At 32.7% G+C, this 22,143-nt stretch overlaps 1 protein-coding gene across 1 annotated transcript in view; it reads right to left on the minus strand.

Moving 5' to 3' along the window:
- LOC106463465 (MAP kinase-activated protein kinase 2-like) overlaps window positions 1-22,143 on the minus strand; it is a 39,923-nt gene that overhangs the window by 9,518 nt on the left and 8,262 nt on the right. The window contains exons 2-5 of the mRNA XM_022390955.1: window positions 9,688-9,827; window positions 8,320-8,384; window positions 2,816-2,895; window positions 711-837 (exon numbers count right to left, since the gene is read on the minus strand). Of these exons, the coding sequence (XP_022246663.1) occupies window positions 711-837; window positions 2,816-2,895; window positions 8,320-8,384; window positions 9,688-9,827 (412 nt within the window). The remainder of the gene's footprint in view (window positions 1-710; window positions 838-2,815; window positions 2,896-8,319; window positions 8,385-9,687; window positions 9,828-22,143) is intronic.

The raw sequence follows: 22,143 nt of genomic DNA on the forward strand, positions 1-22,143 counted from the left end.
TACTACCTACTAGGCCATGCTTGGGCCTCATTTGTATAACACTTGTATAATATGACATTAAAGCCTGAGACACATGAACCCCCAGTCAGATATACTACCTACTAGGCCATGCTTGGGCCTCATTTGTATAACACTTGTATAATATGACATTAAAGCCTGAGACACATGAACCCCCAGTCAGATATACTACCTACTAGGCCATGCTTGGGCCCCATTTGTATAACACCTGTTAACTAGTTTCCAGATACATGAAATTGAATATTCTAGAAACATTTTCAATTGCTGTCGAGGCTATGAATTTTTACCATAACTAAAAATACTCTATTTATAAAATAAAAAATACAATTAACAGGACCAAGCAACTGGATTTATTACTCAAGTACAACTTATCTTACATACATAAACTTATTCTTTAGCAGCAGCAGCTAACAAGTTTATTTTTCCTATCTGTTTACTTTCAACTTGCTAATTTAATTTTAATCTTTATAAAAAGATGAACAACATTTAATGGAATGGTTAAAACCAATGTAATGAAAGACAGAAAAACATGGTCAACATTTCTGTTATACACTGGTACATATCACTCAATCCGAGTTATAAAATACGAAAAATATTATAAATAAAAAGGCTTTAACAAAAATAAAGTTTGACAGCATGATGAAACTACTTCTATGAATTTAAATTACAATGTGGCCTTAAATAAAACTTACCAACATAGTATGGAGTGTAACAAGGCGTCTGAAGGGAGTTAATGTTTGTTGTTTCTTTAGCAAAACCAAAGTCTGTTAGTTTTAGTACTGCATTTGGATCAGTAGAAGAGTATAAAAGGTTCTCTGGCTAATGAAAATAAATCATGTCCAAACATTAGTTTACTCACTTTATAAAAAAACTTACATATTAAACTCTACTCTATTTTTTATATTACAATTCTCTCTCTCTTTTTTTTTTTCTATAAAATAAGTATTTTCATTTATGAACAGCCTGGTAGTAATTGGTGGAACTAACTCACCTTGTACATTTATCAATGTTCCTTCAGCACACAATAAACCTTTTAAAAAATTGTTTTCACTTTAGTAACTTAAGATCTTTTTCACTGTAATTACTCAGCTTTGAATACACCTATTTTAGATAGTACGTGTATAAACATCCAGACATCAAGTTGGTCTCAACATCATAGTTCTTTTAAACATTTACTGAAATTGTGAAGGAAGTAGTTTCATGTGTTTTCACTGACATTTTACATTCAAGGATCATGATTCACCTCCTCATAAATATGGCATCAATGTGCTTGCCATTATGAAAATTTGTTTATACACTTGATGAATTAAAAAAAATAAAAGAAAGAGCTCTGATGGTACTTTAGTAAAGTTTACAATATACTTTTTTGAAATCTATAAAGTAAAACCAACTAAGATTGAAATTTAAGATCAGGTCTACGTACAGCTAAAAAACAGCATTGTCACGTACAGAGCACAGATTTTAGAAACTGTTTCATGTTAATGGTCAAGTTTACTTTGTCTTATGCAATACAAAAAATTTAAATTTATATAGGCCATTTACTTGTTTATACTGGTCTAAGAATTTTCATACAAGTACAAAAAAGGTGCTCAAATGTATAAAATTCTCTAACTGATAACAGGTATGGAATAAATATCCAAGTAATAATTTGTTGAAAACATGGTTCAAGGAATTAGTTGTATATGCTTTAGTTCAGCAAAGGTTCTGTTGAAATAAAATGTTTACAAAAGCTGTACTTTACAAGAATAAAATGAAATGTAAATGGTATAGTCACAAAACCAACCAACAAGTCAAAAAATATAAAATTAATATTAAATAGAACTTTCATCTTGTACCTTCAAACATTAATAAGAAAAGTATGACACGTGGACATCTATAAATGGGAAAGACACTGTTTCAGAACAATATTTAAGATTTATCTTGTTAACTGTAAGAGTTTTAATAATGATTAAAAAAAAAAGCATTCAGTTTCCACTAAGCTGCATTAGTGAACTTTTACTGACCTATAGTATACAGATTACTATATATTACTCTCCTTTTGTTATCTGCAAAATTTAAACATTTTTCTAAGTTCTAGTTTGAAACATTCTAAATCCAGATGAAGCCATGTGTTCAATCTAGCTTGAGGAGTTACTTATTGTAAAGTACCTTAAATCTTTTCAATCAACACGAGACATGTTTTTGATGTTTCAAAAAAAATCACAAATTTAAACAAAATAACCTACTAGTTTTTCCTTTGCTGTTTATAACGTCCAATAAAAAATATTTTAATTAAAATAACTGGTTCAGATGAGCAAATCATTCCAAAGCACTATTCATAAAATTACATGCTTATTCAACAGTATAGTATGTAACTAGTGTAGCATAGTTATAAACACTAATAGATATAATCTATGTAATCGTAAGTATGACATAAGTATGTACACTTCTGTACTGATCAAAACTCACATATAACAATGACAGTTGAAACACTCAAACTGTCAAACAAAAAATTGTCACCATTCTCAAAATGTTCTTACAAAAATAAACATGTGCAAATCTCACTGAATTACAAACACATTAATAGAATTCTCCTCTTAGTATATCATGAAGGTTCCAGAAGAAATTTTACAGGAGTTACCACTTTATTAAAGTCTAAAAACATGGAGATATTTCACACTCTTACTGTCATTTTGTTTTGTAATTCTATAAAAGTAATCTTTCTTCTCTTATAGACTCAGCTAGTAATTAGAAGTTTTTTTTCCACACAATGTTATTGGTGAACATACTTAATTGGGACTTCTCTAAAGTACAATACCTTTAGATCTCTGTGAGCTATGTTCATTCTGTGGAGGTGCATAATAGCTTCACAGATTTCTTTCATGATTTCTGCTGCTTCTGTGTGAGTAAGAGAGAGGAATAAAGAAACTCAAGCATTACATATTTATACTTGCAGGTGTACATACATTCAACAGCAACACAGATATGAAAAAAGTATCAGCTATTTTTATACATGGAAAAATAAAGTTCACCATAATTTAAAGCTAGATATAATATGATTGAGCAAATTAATCTTGATTATTCAAAATCAAAAGGGCACCATACTATTGTAACATTCAGTGTAGAATATCAACATCTTACTATAATGAAATGGCATATATCTATGTATGTGACCAAAAATAGTGTGGCGCCATCTATTAAATGGCAACACAAATAAAAATCCATCAAAATATTTTCAGCTTTGGGTATTCAAGATTCAATTAGAAAACTAATTGTGCAACAAACATTTCTTTATCACAGACCACAATTTTAAATAAAAGTATTCTCCTCACAACAAGAACACGGCACTTACTAGGGCTGTACTTGAGGGTTTGGTTATATCTTTATTGATGTAATTTGTAAATACAGTACTAAAAATGGAGTTCTTATAAAACATTTAAGTTTATATCAGAACAATCCAAACACTTTCCCATGCAGTACTTCTGAGAAAAATCTTTTTTTTTTAGAAAATGTTAATTTTCTTCTAAATTCTTTCCAATGAGATACAAATACTACCATTTGTAATTACTAGCACAAACAGCCAGGTGTAGAGCAGCATTTCTGCTACAATAGAGAATTGGCAAGTTTATTTAAGTTTTTTGTTTTGTTTTTTTACACTGTTTCTATTGATTATTTTTATATTATTTGTGGTGCACGAGTGCTGTTTACCAATCTTGCTTCTGATGTAGTTCTTTAATAATAATAATAATAAAATAAAAGCATTTAGCTAAAGGATATTATTGAATTAATATTAACATGTAGTATGCAAATACTACATCACTTACTCTTCTGTAATACATATTTCTTATTTATGCACTTTTTAAAATGTTTCAATTTTACATTTGGAAAATTCCAAGTCCAGTAAATGTCATGTTTCAAACTAAGTCTGAGGTATTACTTTTCATATCTTTATCAGTTAATTAACTTATTTACTGTTTCATGGGATAGTTGCACTGTGTCCAATTTGACCTTGTATATGTGGGGTGGGGATACTTGGTGATTGTCACATGAAGCAGATATATTTCTATACCATGGAGCCCCTTTTCTCACTGGTCAGCTACGGGAAGAATGTACATTGTTAAAGTAGTTTTGGTGCTTTCATGTCACTTATTTCTCTGATTTTGTACATCTAAAGCTTGCTTTAAAAGTCCTGTCTCTCCTTAAACAATATAATACCAGCTGTTTGTTCACACACTGTTTCTCTTTAATACAGCCACAAAGTCAAAATTATTTTTTTTTTACTCCTCACTTTCAGTTTTGATTCTTGAGGACCAAGGATTCTGAACAATGTTTACCTTATTTTCATCCCATCAATACCAAGATCATGGACAAAACTCTACAATATTAAAACAATATAATACCTCTTTAATACAGCCACAATATCATATCCTCTCTTTAGTTTTACCAGTAACAAATCATTAAGTCTGTCTTTCTACACATAGATACACATACCTCTGGTTTTTAAAAAGATTGGGTAAATATGAGCTAGATTTATCCAAATTACCACTGAAGTGTATAAAGATTGAATGAGGTTGTCTCACAACCTAATTCATTGATTCCTAAGGACCAAACATTCTCAACAATGTTTACCTTATTTTTCATTGTATTATCAGCCCACCAATACCAAAATCATGGAAAAAAACTGATAACCTGTATTAAAACTACTCGGTCAAAACCCCAGATTTCCCATACTGGTCCCTATAACATATATACATGTACTTCATAGTCATATATTTCTGTTCCTATTAACAATGCATATAATTCAGGTAATATTCTACTCAAGAAATATAATTTTTTTTAGGATAAAACTGAACCTGGTTTACATACTGCCAAGAATTTTTGGACTTTTGTAAATGGTTGTAATGTTTTGTTCTTTACTTTGTCATGTAATAGTCTGATGAAACTTGAAAAGATTATTATGTGACACACTGGATAAATAGCCATGTCAGAAATCCTACAGTTCAGGCAGTCATAATTAACTAGAGCTTCTGACCAGAGAAAGACATTCAGTCAGTAGCATTTGCCCTCATATTGTTACTCTTAGTTAAACAGAATCATAGCTATAAATGAAGAGTGTATAACAGAGGTGGGGAAACTATGGCCTGCAGATCACATCCAGTTTGTTGCACAATGTAATCTGGCCTGCAAAACTAACCAGAATATTATGTCTATTCAGCCCCCACCAATAACAGGGGTTTCTTTATAATGTCAAGGATTAAGAAATTGGTGAGGTGTTATTTTATTTTATTACTTGTTAATACAAATTTAAGATACTTCATGATAACCATGTCCAAATATTTTTCCACATCAAATTCATCTAGAGTATTCCCTGTAAGGCCATAAGAAATTAGTGTATGATAATCAAGCATAACTTTAGATTACAATAGATCAAGGTGTAAGTCTAGCTCATTAAAGATTCCAGAGCTCTCTCAAAACTCTAGCATCTTTAATACAATATGAAATACCCATCAATTTTCATCTCACAGTTTGTTAGTCTTTGCTTAATCAACAAGTACATTTTGGACCATTAATCTTATCTTCTCTTTCAATCTGGTATTTGAAGTATTTTTTTTTAATGATATTTACATATTTGTATTTACACAACAGCTTTTATTTGTTATGCAAATTTCTTACATAAACTTCTACTCTTTTTCACATTGTGCTATTTACAAATTCTTACAGCATTTTCAACAGCTGTATAATCCTGTTATGTAACTTACATAAAAATAATGTACACATAAAACATAGAAGGTACTGACCACTATAACTTGATTAATAGTTTTTTATTATTATTGTTATTTACCTTCTGATATGCAATGAAAAGATTAAAAACAAAAATCCGAAAAGTATCTACTTAACTCTGTAATAAGTATAGTTAGGTCTAAAAACTAACAGAATAGACCAAGTAGTAGTTTGGTATCTGACTGTCTAACAAGAAGCTTGGAAACAAATAAAAATTACCTTGATTTCCAATCAGCATCAATATAAAAAGTGATTTTGGCTGGATTATATTTCAATTTTTAATATATATAAATTTATGTTTTCTCATCATTTAGTGAAAATGCTGTTGATAATTTTTTAGAGAAGACAAAATTGCCTGAAAAAGGATTTACAAAGATAAAAAATTTTCCATACTAGATGAGAAATATTTCAGTGTTTAAATTTAAAATTATCACTGGAAACATATCTTAATTTTATATCCTAGTATTTTATAAAGTCTCAGAATTTGTTGGACAGGTTATTTACAAAACTTGACCTCTAGATAACAGAAGGGCACAAAGCAGAAAAGAGTGAGTACACCATAGAAGGGTCTACCTGAAACTAAAAATAACCCACAAAAAGGGGAAAAAACAAAAAAACCTGCTTGTCATATGTGTATTTTAGCAAACCTATACTCCAAACACATCACAGTACAGAGAGTTGATGTGTTTTAACCATTTCTATTTAAACACATGCATATATATATATATATATTTCATTTAAAATAATGTTGGACCAATATATAACTTTCTAGAAATAAAGTACAGTACAGCAGTTTTTCTTATTTTTTATGTAAACCAAATACACATAAATAATATAATAAATGATTTTCCACGTATTTTGGAGACAAGAATTAGCACGAGCATCAGTTTTATTTTTTATGGTGTTAAATATGTAACTTCACATATTATTCTGATACAGCCGTATCTTATAAACATTCTAGAAAGGCAATTCAGGAATCTCAACTTCTTGGTTTGGTGTCGGTATGTTTCTCTACACCAATGTTTCCCAAAATGGGGGGGGCCATCTCTCTCTCTCTCAGGGGCCACCAAATAAGGGCCAAAAACAAACAATACTCCAATAAAAATTATGTTGAATTAATTAAATTATAGGATTGCTTCATATTTTAAAACGAAAATAAAATAACCTTACATAAAATAAAGTGTGTGTTTAATTGCTCATCATTTTACAAATTTAACCCAAACATAATAAACTGCTAATGGTTAATTATAATACATATAAATTGATAAGAAAAGGCCACATTAAATTACAAACATACAATTTAATAGAAAAAGTACTTCACAGATATCATTAAAGTTCATTAATAATTATTTTTTGAAACTGACAAATCACAGTTTAAGATATTTTTTATAAGTTGGGAAGTGCCTCAAACTTTTTTTAATCACATCAAGGGAGCCTCAGACTAAAAAAGTTTGAGAACCATTGTAATTATAGTTCGACTTTGTTTTACTGTGTACTTTGTGAAATTGAATTTACAATTATAAGAGAAATGTGTAACAACCACAAAGCTAGATAAGAAACTTTCCATAAAAATCTATCTATGATATTGGACAATTCCTATAACTTCATGATTGCTACATATTTAATATTTCTGTCACAGTCACTCAAACACTCCCATCTATCACGTGCAAGAAATTTGAGGCTGTGGTAAAACTGTGTAAGTTATTTAATACACAATTAATTGGGGCAAGTACAACTTGTCACATTTTCTGTGTGTGTTTGTAGGGGAGATCCTGGCAATGGTAACAGAAATCGTGCATGTGTTGGGATGCTGCTTAGGTGTCTTTTTTTATCCTCCTACAAATGTGTTGCCAACATGAATCACTATACTACATGTAAGCTCCTTTTAGATACATGTGCTATCCCACTGTAACAAAATAGTTTTGAGAACAGATAATTACTCAAGTTTTATTCACAGAATAATTTCTTGTAACTGTAAAAAAGGAAATTGACTAAGCTCTAGCCTACACTAATACAACTACTATTTTTTCCAATGAAGCGGACACTCTAGGTAATTAAAAAACAAACAAAAAAAGTGCTCACTAAAACATTAGCTGTTTAGTTTTTGAGCATCACCCAAAACTTACAGTTGCATTATAAGACAAAATACACAATATTACTTGGAATATGAGCACAATGCATGACCTAGGGGTAATGGAAAACAAAAACTATACTGTATCTGATTTACTTAAACAAGGTTTCATATAAAAAATTCAGCAGTACAAACAAAACTGATGGCAAAACAGGAGCATGCCACACTTAATTATTAACTATTTCTTTGAGTATGATGCTGTGTGTTTTTTTGTCAAATACAAACTTTTTTAAATATCTGATCCTTTGTTAACGGTAAGGTGATAAAAAGTTCAAGGGAAAGTCTATTATCACAACTGATAAAAAAAGTGGCGTTAGAATAACGTGTAGATGCTGAAAATTTCATTGCACCGATATATTTAGAACTACAGAAGCTATACAAGAGCAAAAGGAATACCAAAACGCAGTTACCTCTTTCGGTGAAAGCTCCTTCTGCCCTTTGTTGAATGCGAGAAAACAGCTCTCCCCCTTCCATGCTAGTGCATGAAAAACAAAAAGAGACAAGTCAGAAACTCATACCTGATTTACACACTTCACTAACAACACTTTTACAGACCTGTATTTACTTAGATTAAAAAACTTGTCAGATTTTTTCACTAAAACTAAATAAGAAAATATTACTAAGTCTATTAAATTGGTTATGTCCCAACTTACACATATGAATAATACAGAGTTGGTAACCAAGCTACCTATTATTTTTGAAGTTTATATTAGCTTCATATTACCGAGATTGGCTTGAATGAGAATGTGCAATATGGACAGCTTCTGTCATGGACTTTTTGTTACAATAAACATTTCTGCAGCATCCAAGTTACCATAACATTGATATGATGGGTTTTCTTTCAAGTGTTTTTTGTTATTCAAGCACCAGAGGAAACCATCTCACCCATCTCTCACACAGAGATGGGATCAAAAGTTTCAAGTTTGACAAATTTTATCTCAGTATTTTTTAACTATGACAAGTTTCCCCTTTGATGGACATGATGTGTCTGAGGATTGAGTTTGTATCTTCTTCAAGGAATGATTGGAAGGCCATCATAAATGGTTTTATATACACCAGGCAAAGAGCCTCTAACGGTGAAAAGTGGTCCCACTGCCACTGCATGCAACAGCCTTCATGCTAAGGTCACCTAAGGATCAGTTCTGACGATCAGCTTGGCAAAATTTAGGGAGGGGGTTGAGGAGCACAACCCTCTCTCCTCCTTCGATGAGGTGAAAGCTTCCATTGTTGTTGGTGGGGTTAAAAGACGGGTGGAAGAAAAGCCAAATGTTTAAACATCCGTTACCACCCAGCAGGTGATCGGAGAAACTGACAGTGAGACAGCCATGGTGCTGTCAAGGGTGGATACCCTGAAAAGGACTATCAAAAGAGTAAGGCTAAAGAATCAAGCCTCTCTACCAAAAGCCCTCGCTGACACTGTTAATGACACCCATAACCCCTGTAACACATCATAATACAAGCCTAGACATCATCTCACCCCCATAACATTATGTAATTTTTGAATGGTCTTCAAATGGGTGTATAGTTTACAATCTATTTTTTATTATTATTGTCACCAATCAATTTTATATTTAAAAAAACTGCCATCCACCAAAATCAGTACCCATAACAAAAAACTGCCTTGTCACAAAAAACAATGTAATATGAATGCACCCGTCACAATGTGGTGGTAACTAAACGTCCGGATCTTGAATTGGATACTCTCACTATACACCACAGATACATAAGCATCTTTATATCAAATACGATCAAAGCTAAATTTTAAGAAAGGAACTGACCATTCCATCACAACAAGAAGACATTTTTGACCACTGAAGACATTTTCATAGACTGCTATTATATTGACAATGTGGCAGCAATCACTAGCCCTCCAGTGAAGTTCCATCTCTCTTCTAGATTTAGGACTATCTTTTAATACCTATAATAAAGAAAACAATACAAACACACAACTTTAATGTACATAGTTTTTGAGTTGAATAATTATACTGACTGATCCCCTTTATTAGATCAGCTAATCTTTATTAGAAATATATATTATACTCAACTGACATAAAAAATATAAAAAATTTGGAGCACACACTCAAAGCCTATGTAAGTAAAATTATACAGAAAGTTATTTAATCAATCTTTCTGACATGTACAGAAAGGAAAACTTTAATACTTCAGTAAGTAAACTAAGGCCTTTACACAAAAAGTAAAACATTGTTAGTGTTATGGCAGCATTTTTGTGGTAGCAGATGTGTGTGTTTTACGATAACTATGACCCTTTTTTCCAACAAAAACTATTTCCACAGAAAGTTTTCCAAAGTTCAAGGTTATGTTTTGTATTAAAAGGATGTAATCTAAATTTAAAAATTTTACATATCTAATTTTATATTTGAAGGATATGCAACAATTACCAGAAGAAAAAACAGAAAAACTAATAGCATCTATTAAAGCACCTAGTAATGAATGTAAAATATGAAGATTCATGTCATGAAAGATATTTTCATATTATTAAGAAAAAACGTTATACAACACATTTGGAAATGTACACCATTTGTACATGCATATAGTTTTTCATGTGTTAGATAAAAAATATTAAATTGGCCTAAAAGATATGAAAATTGAGGTGAGAAATATTTCAATGGAGAAACAACTTAACATATAAACTCAAATAACAGTGCCGAACCATTGTCACATGTTTATTAAAAGGTTACTTTTGCTGTTGTTGTTTGTTTATTGTTAAAACTGAAGGTTTTTACAAGTCTTTGTTCCTAGTGTAAAGTTAAAATTAAAAAAGTAAAATCACCACAAACTTGGTTCCAACAAATCTAAACTCATTGACGAGACTAAGACACAAAAAGAATCACCACAACTTTCTGCATCCATTTTAAATTGAAAATAAAAGTTTGCATAGAACTAGTTCCCGAGGAAAAGTACTCACTAAATCAGTGTTTCTTGCAAGTATAATGAAACTAAATATTTCAACAATGCATTACCACTTTGTGGTGATTTTTTATAAACAGGTTGAAGTAGAATTTAGTGAAGGTTAAATTTCTTTTTAATGTTAAATAAGTTATATAAAATATACACCAAGAAAAAAATTAAAACTTTTTTTTATACTGTCAGGGGTTAAAACAAACTATTGGTAGTGTCTGTAGCTAGATATTTTAAAATTAAACACTGGTAGTGACTGAACAGTAATTTTATTTTTATCACTTTGCTAACAAATAGTTGTTCGTTTTTAAAAAAATCAAACTGAAAATACTTGTTACAATAAAAAAAAATTGCTTGAATATATCTAGAGTTAAAAAGTTAAATGAAAACTTAAGTGGTAAATAACAACATGCACATACAGAGCTAAAATACTACAAGTAAAAACGATGTTTTACTGTTAAATGTATGACAACATGGAAAAAATGTCTACGTGATTTACAATTTATGGTGTGTATTTTCAAACGTTTGACAGTCTGCTAGGCCTAAAAAAGTGTCAGCCTAAAATGTTACAGAGTTTAATTGGCAATATTTCATAATTTCTGTTCTATTTGTTACAGTATGTTTCCTCATAATAATAATAATAATAGGGGTTTTTCTAGGAAAATCTCGTAACTACCCAACCACGATATTTGTTTCTGTTAAATAGCACCAGTCACGTCACCACTTACATACGTAATAAGCTACGGTAAACAACAATGTCGTTAGGATAGGCGCTTTGTGCACTAACGAGCACTTGTTATCAACGGGAAATAATTATTTTTGAATACAACACCCACACATCCCGATGAAAACACTTTCTTCTCGGGAACAGGGATTTAAGCTGGACTGAATTTCAGATCCAAAATTTAAAGTTAAACGTGAATTACGTCTTTCTTGTTAAATTGTGTAACGTATTCCAATTTTGACAATCTCCATTCACGGCCCTTATTAAATAGCAAAGAACACGATGATTAAGACAATGGTAAATAAACAATTTGAGCAAGCACACTGATGTAACGTATTCCAATTTTGACAATCTCCATTCACGGCCCTTATTAAATAGCAAAGAACACCATGATTAAGACAACGGTAAATAAACAATTTGAGCAAGCACACTGATGTAACGTATTCCAATTTTGACAATCTCCATTCACGGCCCTTATTAAATAGCAAAGAACATGATGATTAAGACAACGGTAAATAAACAATTTGAGCAAGCACACTGATGTAACGTATTCCAATTTTGACAATCTCCATTCACGGCCCTTATTAAATAGCAAAGAACACCATGATTAAGACAACGGTAAATAAACAATTTGAGCAAGCACACTGACTAATGCGTTAACAAAAGCAAGCGATTCAGGCTCCACTTGAAACAAGGATCTAATCTCTGGAAATATCAAAATCTGATACAACACTGAATAAAAAGTTACTTAAAAAACAACGACTAACACAGAATATGGTTATATTTTAACGGATATTAACTAAATAGATGAATAATTATTTATACTATCAATTTTAACCTTTTTTTTTCCCCGTTCAAATAAAGAACTATATATTAACTTTGCATAAAAAGATTACTGGAAATAGAAATAACACCAAAATAAAAATATTAAAACAGGCTTTCTTTTAATATAGAAATAAATCAGCCACAATTTTTTTATGTAAACAACCTTACGAGAATGGACCAGAAATTCAGAAAAATTGTCCTTTTGCTACTGCAAGTAACACTAATGACAATTCCGCAGAAATTTTGATATTAATTAAAAGCTCGAGATATTCATTCAAGTGCGTTCCAAATTCTTGGGATAGGGCGCTTTTTAATGCCAGATGCGAGTGTAAAATGTCGAAAACATTTATAAAAAGGGGGGGGGGTGATCATTCATTACCAGTAACTGAAAAGTTTCACCATAGACTGAACATAGGTTTACGTCTAGACATATACGGCATAATACGTACACAATGTCAAACACCAAGAGTGAGAGAGGTGTCTGAAGATATTTTTTCGATGTGTCTGTTGGTCTTTTAAACGATAACTCTGTTGAAGCTAATTCAAAATTACCTTTTGTTCTTGTATACACGTCATAAGTAATTATTAAGTTATAAATTAATGTAATTAATTATGACATTTGCAATTTTAGAAATACTCGGGGATAGAAATAAAATTATATTTACACGAAGGAAAGGTATCAGCAAGATTACATTACCTCGTGTAAACCTGCATTTCCTCGTGAATTGTTTTTTTTTTCATTTACTCCAGTTTTATTGGTCATAACTAAATGAATACGGATGAACCACGCATTTCCGATCGGGAAAACCAACTAAAAAAGATGAAATTACTCAAGCAAAGTTAGTTTTATCGGGAATATAGTATGTCGATTCCTGAATAATGTAAATGTCAATAAATATAACATGTTTCAAGCCAAGGTAATTACCATGTACGAGGTATAAATGTCTAAATATTACAGTTTAAAATAGTTAACCTACTACATATGGGGTATATAAAACCTTAGAAGTATTGAAATTGGAAGGTGTGTATGTGTTGGAAAATAAGTAATTTCCCACATAGGGGGTGGGGGTAAGTTTTTTAAGTGTGGAACAATCGTGTATCTCCTAAACATAGTGAATAAATGGCCCGGGACTAAATTTCTGGGGGGCACCAATAAAATCGTCAGGAAAATAACACTGGTGCGGAAAAGCATAACCAAATTTGAGAAAAGTTTAAATCGATCAGTACAAAAACAAAACCGGTGACAACTGTTTATCTCACGCACGTACAAGAAACTGACTTTGTCAGTTCATTCTCTTAATAAAGACTCGTATACTGCTTCTACTCGTTTAATATTATATGAAACGTGTAACTGTATAGACAAGTATTTCAAAATTGACGCAATTACGTGGATTATAAGAATTTCACACATTGAGCAAATGACATACCTAAGAAGCAAAAGCCAGAATTTATATGCAAGCACAAACAGGTCGTAAGGATGAGAGCATATACACCTACTCCGGTTGCTGGTTTTTGAACAAATGTTCCTTTGTTAAAGCAAATACAACGCGTTTGTTTATAAATGAATGAAGTGTGAAGTCAGGAAATAAAAATAGCAACACCTTCCCTTGCAGCGCTTTGCTAGAGTTATCCACACCGAGTATATTACACCTTTCTCTCGCAGCGCTTTGCGAGTATATTACACCTCTTCCCTTGCAGCGCTTTGCTAGAGTTATCCACACCGAGTATATTACACCTTTCTCTCGCAGCGCTTTGCTAGAGTTATCCACACCGAGTATATTACAACTTTCTCTCGCTGCTCTTTGCTAGTTATCCACACCGAGTATATTACACCTTTCTCTCGCAGTGCTTTGCTAGAGTTATCCACACCGAGTATATTACACCTTTCTCTCGCAGTGCTTTGCTAGAGTTATCCGCACCGAGTATATTACACCTTTCTCTCGCAGTGCTTTGCTAGAGTTATCCGCACCGAGTATATTACACCTCTTCCCTTGCAGTTTTTTCCCATGTACATAATAAACAAAGACAATGTTCTCGGTTTATTTCTCAATATTTTAGTGTATATTTCAAACCAATAAAAACCAGATTAACTGTTCTTATGTACCAAAAACTGCTTTCTTCCGTTGTGTTTATTTTCTTTATTGAAGTTGCTACACACGAAATAGGCATAAATCCAGATTGATTTAAGCTAAAACAATGCAGGTTCAGTAAATTACAAAACCGTTTTTGTTCTTTAACAAGCCATCTCTGACTCAACAGCAGAAAATGACTAAATGTACTTCCGCAGTCCGCAAAACGGCCGAAAGTGTTCTGTTTCAAGGGTAAATAAAACCACATTCTTTTTGTATTTTGAAGTTCATGTCATGCTATATTGTAGTCTACTGAGTGCATAATTCTTCTCGTGATTCATGACATGCGCTCGTTTTACTAACGCCACGACAGCACAAACTTTAACGTTAAGTGTCCGTTCTGTGACGTCATTTTAGTGTCTACTGACTGAACGAGAGACAACACTTATGAAACTCTACAGAATGGGCGGCAAGTGCCTGTTGTGGAGACACAAGTGTAGAGGACGACGTTTCGAAAGTCTTTGGACCTGAAGACGAAAGGCGGAATCAAAGACAGACAATACTATTATATAGTGGTGAGAGTCGTTAAAACAGGTGATTCCTCCAGATAGCATTCCGCCTCTTTCATGAAAACTATTTTGTTGGGTAGCGAGATATCCCAACAGATCCAGAAGCCGTAGAGTGAGATACACAGCTATGTGAGGCATGATTCAGGGATCATTTTACAATGTTGTTTTCTTTGATCCGAGTTGCGTTAAGATGTTAGACCACCCGCACGTCTAATTGGGTCATATGATAATAGCTTTATTATAAACAAATATATCTATAATAAGTGGTAATAAACATTGCCTATCTATTTCTAACTTCGCTATAAACATCAGTACTCACTATCACATTAAATATGCTAATCATTATTTATAAGTGTGAAAACATCCCGTGAAGCGGTCCTGCCGTGTACCGGGTAACCTCCTCTGACTGGCACCGCCAAAGCGTCGTTGAAGTTTTCTGCTACGAAGAAAAAAAAGGGCGGGAAAATCATGGCCTACGTGACATTTATAAGTTACCAGTATTGATTGCTGATCTCTGCGACCGGAGGGGGTGGGGATAATTTGGGGCAATACGGTATTTGAGTAGTCTTTCTTTTTGTCCTTATACCATTCTTACAATGCACCCAGAATATGTCTTCTTATTCTCCATTCCCATTTGAGGGCAAGCCGTCGGATACATCTGTAAAATTTACCGCTCCCGTACGCAGACGTACTTCTGTTTGGACGCATGACAGCCGCCGAAGATTCTCGGGCCTCTCTTACGGCTAACTTCTTGAGCAATTGGTGCGCCATTGTGATCGCATCTACACCCGCTACACTTGTAACACCTCGGACATTTTGCTACTTTACATTTGCAGATTAGCTTTGAATCCAACCTCGTTTTCATCTCGATAACAACAAACACTAAGAGATTCTGTATCGTTGTTTAAACAGTTCCTCACTGGTTTCACAGAAAGTTCGGAAATGGTGAGTGTTTCATAGACAGGGTACTAAAGCAATGCCATGACCATTGGCTGAATTAGGGTTAAAAAAACAATAACACAAAGAAACAATCATAATTTCTTTGGATGTTATCCAATTATAGATCGGCGTATATATCCAAATTCCTCATAAAATAATGCACAATCCTGTACATTTTCAGACGACTCGATTTTCAATCAATAAACAACTAGGGAAAATCTCCCAATCTCGTGATTTCATAAATTACTAGCTGTGGCCAACGTGTAGACTGGTTTATCTATAAAAAGTAATAATTTACACGCGTCAAATTTGAAAAGACAAAACAGAAAAAAGTATAGTAGTCGAATGCTTTGGACTCTACAAATACAAGTCAATCGTCCTTATCGGTAGTGGTTTCTGTGTTACCAAAAGGAGCGAATAACTACAATTAATAACCCATTATGTAGATACACATTAAAAAATTTCAATTTATAAACAACATAACTTATAAACGTTTCTCTCAAAGTTTATGGTTCCCATAGTGAAAGTTTACTGAAATTACAGCTAATAGTCACAGTATTAGTAGCTTATACACAAAACAAACGTAATGAATGTTCAAAACGTGTTGTGTCTCAGAGCAGTAAAAGTACGGATTTACGGGTAGTAGATTCGGACGCTTCGTCTACAGGGAACTGATAACGCAGCAAGTCAGAAAGCACTTAGTGTCGACAGATCCACAACCTACTTGGCGAGACACCTTTCTTACTGAAACACAAGTTTTTTACGTGCGTAGTACGGTACCTATGCACATTTCAACGAATAAATAACTGTCATACCAGTGTAATGTTTCAATGGAAACGTTTCACTTCAGCTTACGTGCGTAGTACGGTACCTATGCACATTTCAACGAATAAATAACTGTCATACCAGTGTAATGTTTCAATGGAAACGTTTCACTTCAGCTTACGTGCGTAGTACGGTACCTATGCACATTTCAACGAATAAATAACTGTTATACCAGTGTAATGTTTCAATGGAAACGTTTCACTTCAGCGAAACGCTTAAATAGAAATTTATCATATCAACGAAATGTTTGCACAGACACAAACGTCACGGTTTAACTTAGAACACACTTGTATACTGGTGGTTATTTTAACCAATTAAACAGTTCCACAAAACGCGACACGCCGATGTCATATTTCAATAAGAGCCAGGAGTTAAATTATGAATAACTTGTGTATTTTGGCGGTTTACCAGATTTCTGTTCAATTCTGAATATGAAAAGAAACACTTGGTTTAAGTACTGTTCCATTCCTTTGAAATTCTGTGTAGATTACGTAATCACTATTACACGTGAACTGAGATAAGTAAAGCCGCCTGGTGACGAAGTTATTTTCAAAACTTTTTCGATGTACAGCCGCTTATGAGCAGAGACTTAATATCATTTTTATGTCGACATACAAAATTTGATGAAAGTTTGTACTTACGCCTGTATAAGAAACAGATCCCCATGACCATTGTGGTTGACTTTGAAAAAGACAGGAATAGTTAATAAGCTAACCCTAACCATAGAAAAAATTAACGGCTTCAATAACACTGATTTTCATAGACTTTCGAATCAATTATGTAACAAAGTCTCATACATAGATCACGATTTCTGTCACGACTTGGAAATGTAAGAAAGGAACATTAGACTGTATATTCTTAGTATAATAGGGCTTGCGATGTATACATCCAAAAACTCAGATCTCGGAAACTACCGCACCGATCATAATTGGGTAATATTTTTATAACTAGGCAGTATTTCTATAGCTTAGGATTAAATAAAATAATTAAAATTTCCACAAAAAGGAGTAAGTTTCAAATATAAAACAAACTTTAGAAAAATTATTGGTTTTTCTTCAGTGAAAATCTCACGAGTGTTGCAAAAAAAGTCTTAATTATCTGTGCATTTTTAAGCATATATATATTAGTCTGTGGGTGTATGTATATATAGAAGTGCATGCTTAAAATCTTTAAAGCTGTTGAATGAACTAGTAGAATAGAAATACGGGTATAACTGCTAGTTCCTTCGGAAGGCTATTACGCCAGCGGCCTTCACTGGAATTGTATGACAGTTCTACAACAATGAGAAAAGGGATTTTAGTTTAAAAATGAGCCATCATCACAGCATTACATCACAGAGTAGATTTTATTGAAGTATTTCTACGTAGACTCAGTTATTTATCAATGTAAATACCTTACTTTTTTGCCAAATATCATTATTTGGTTAGACAAGAATAGCCCTAAAGTTTTCGGTGGCTGCTGTCAACTGATTGCTTTCCCTTTAGTCTTATAAGTTCAAAATTAGGACAGTTATACGCAGAAAATCCTTTGTGTAGGTTTAGATGAAAAATTCGAAACCAAAAAAATATTTGTTTTGAATTTCAAATAGTGTTGCTGAGAGGGTTTGAGTTCTGTTTACTTGTTGTTTATTTCTTGAGGGTTTACCGTGTACATTAATTAGTGTATGAAAGGTTACTAAAAACCTTCATTATTGGTAATAATTAATATATTACAGATATCATTAACTTTAGAGAGGCCGCCACTCTTAAAGCGCACCGACTAATCTTTAGGGCCAATTCCAAAAAGAAACAGCACCGTGTTCCTTTGAAAATAAATAATTTTTCACAACTGATTCTGTTTCTCTTAGTTCTTTCCTTATATCAACCACCTCGGTATCCGACGGTGTTTTGGTTGTTTGTTTATGAATTTCGCGCAAAGCTACACGAGGGCTATCTGCGCTATCCGTCCCTAATTTAGCAGTGTAAGACTGCTACTTGGGCTACTCTTTTACCAACGAATAGTGGGATTGACCGTCACATAATAACGCCCCAACGGCTGAAAGGGCGAGCATGTTTGGTGTGACGGGGATTCGAACCCGCGACCCTCAGATTGCTAGTCGAGCGCCCTAACCAACTGGCCATGCCGGGCCGTGTTTGTATTGAAAGTTATTACATCTTAGGCACACCAGAAGTCTATACTGTATTGTTACATTTACTAAATACATTTCCGCGATTCACGCCATCCTGGAAAGATTTTCGAAAACACGATTACAGTAAACAAGTGTTCTAAACTTAAAATAGAATTAAGGTCAATTAGTATTGTTCTTTACAGGCTTTGATACCCAGAGCTTAGTTAATTTGTTTTTGTTAACGAAAAAGTTTCTTATAATAGGATTAACGACTGAGTAGGGTAGTTAGGCCTAATCACCTTTTGTTGGCAAATAGACGTTTAATAAATCAAAGTTTTTGTTTTAATTAATAATATTTAAATGATATAGTTTAAATCCTGATAAGAGTATATATACACACACACACACCTTTATGTTAATTTACACTCGTCAAGATGCGAATTCCCGCCCCTTTACCAACACCTAGTCATATGTCGAAATCTCAATCCAATCACGTTACTTCCATAGTGTTGTGGGACTACATATTTTAATATGGCAGTCTGCATGTCGCAACTCCGAACCTAAACCAAGTTAGAGATTACCAGTAATTTACGCTGTGTGTAAATAAATCTTCACCATCTGAGTTTTGGCCAGTGATTTCATACTGCCGGTCAACGAACTTTCGACGTTACCTGTCTTGATGTGACGTGACCTCATTATTATGACATCACAACAGTGCTTTGCCTATTTATTTTGACACGAATATAATACAATGTTGCTACACGTTTTTGCATTGTTGTTTTAAAACACGTACGATTTTGTTCGGTAAACAAACAAAATTCAATACTGTTACACGTTTATACAATTGTTTGAAAACGGGCACGATTCTACTTGGTACACATCGAACCCGAATACAACACGAGAAGTACGAAACTAAGGCAATAAACTATGCCAATTTCTGGAAAAATAAAACCATCGAATTTATAATAATTGCCAAAATTATAATGCTGCCAGCAAAGGAAGTGTTTATGCTATATCAGTTGAGAATGAAGTAACAGTTTTTTTGTTGTTTTTTTTATATGTGGGGTAAACCTTAGGTAATAGGACGCAGGAATATCATTGGACTAAAACTACACACACGCAACCTTAGACAAGCTTAAACTCAGCAGGAGATTATAACATTTAAAACTACCGAGTGTGATCAAAAACAAAAGGCCACTTTTTCTTAAAGTATTTTCATTCAAACATGATTTCTTATTATTAAAGTAGGTGTTAAAATGTTATTTGAAGTAGATATTTCAAAATAGGGATAATAGGAGAGATAATGTCTACTAATCACAGAATAAATCAGACAGTTTTTGACCAGTGATTTTAGCCGACTGATTACTTTTTTGTCAAGCATGTTCATATGTGATGAAAAGCGGATATTTTTATTTTAACCTTATCGATAAAAACGCTATTTTTAATAAAACAAACACCAATATTAGATCTTTGAATTTTGTGATAAGTTTACAATATTTTTTCTAGCTTTTTTTTGTAAAAACTTTTGAATATAGTTAACTTACCATGATATCACTTTAAATTCACTGAACGATTATTGCTCATTGTGATAATTTTGGATAAGATATTGAATAGGAAGAACCTGGTACTGAATACTCCACACTTCTCCAGCGTTTGGGAAATTATGTAGTGCGATTTTTTACGTTTTGTTTTTAGGTTTAGTGTACGAAAGTGTGATGCAATTATAATACAGAACAGTAATTTGTTTTAAAGTAATAAATGTGTAAGGAATTCATTGTAAAATACAAAATAATATCTAAACCACTATACTCGATGAGCAGCAAGTCGCGAGGTTTGAATTTTAATAGGAGTACATGTATTTTCGATTTGTTTAGGGGTCGAGTGGATCGTATTTCCGGCACTCACAATGAAATATTTCATCCATATTACTACCTCGTTGGTTTACTGTTAATAAAAGTTACTTTATTGTAAAGAAATAAGTCGTTTGCTATATATGAATAAATTGTTCACTGAAAACATCCGTACTTAAACTGTACCTTATTACAGGCGCCAAAATTACACTCCGCATTAAAAAAGTTGCCAAATCATGTAGGTGTGTTCTAAAAGCACGAAGAACAAATCACGAGTGTTAAGTTGATTCAGTCTTATCTGATGTTTGAGGAGGTCGGCTGGCTGACTAAGTTCACGATGAAAGAATTTTAGTTCTCGAACTTTCAACATCAAGCTTTGCATGTAAACCGTTGGGGGGAGAGTGTTAATACGATAGAAATTTCCTGATAAACTAGTCGTCATCGTTACACTATGCCCAACTGCCAGTGTAAGCTTACAACGACAGAATTTACTTTATTCCCCCCCTTCGCTGATCTGTTTTTCCACGTACACGTTTCTATATTAATAACCAGCAATTGTGTATTGTCTAAACTATAATAAGTGATTAAAACGAGACGTTTCATATTTACAAAATTTTGTGTTTTAAAGTTGGAGATATTAAGGATAAAATAGTTGAAATATAAAACTGAGATTTATAACACAGTGTGTGGATGTGGTAGCACTTATATTTGTCCAAATAAAGGAACTCTAAAATAAAGATTGTACAAAACACAAAATTCATTTATAGCAGAACAAATACAAACAACACAATGTTTTGGGATAAAAAAAATTTTTGCTCAGCCTCATAATATTAAACCTTAAATATTCGTGAAACGTTGGAAATAAATTAAAACAAAAGTATTAAACCGAGATAAAAGGCCAGCAAGTCACTGCACTGATATATAGCTTAGCATATTGTAAAGGTTGGCGAGTGAGTTATGTAAATATCAAACATTATACCTCATAGCATGCAGAAAGTATAAATAGCGAAAAATAATTCTTGTATATAACTCCAGAGGGCGTAGTGTTTTTAAGTGAAAACCGCTGATGGCTTCAAGAAACGATCTTCAATTGTGCCAATATGAAATAATTTATTTTAATTATTCATAAAATGTACTTTTCGTAGCTTAAGCTATAAAATACAACAATTATGCTTGTGTTTACTAACTGATAGGTATTTTTTACAAATTACAATATTTAAGAGTTAACTCTAATATAACAACAGACAAATACACAGTAAAATACAAGTACAAGGTGTGGTCCACTTTCAGCCGGCCGAAAATATCGTTAACAGCGAGGGTACCCAAATGATGAAACACTCATTCTAATCGTTATAATAAAGAACGAAAATATATTTAATTAGCTATAGTGATTGGTAGGTTAACTTT

Source organism: Limulus polyphemus, unplaced genomic scaffold (genome assembly GCF_000517525.1).
Source record: "Limulus polyphemus unplaced genomic scaffold, Limulus_polyphemus-2.1.2 Scaffold1414, whole genome shotgun sequence".
Taxonomy (NCBI): Eukaryota; Metazoa; Arthropoda; class Merostomata; order Xiphosura; family Limulidae; genus Limulus; species Limulus polyphemus.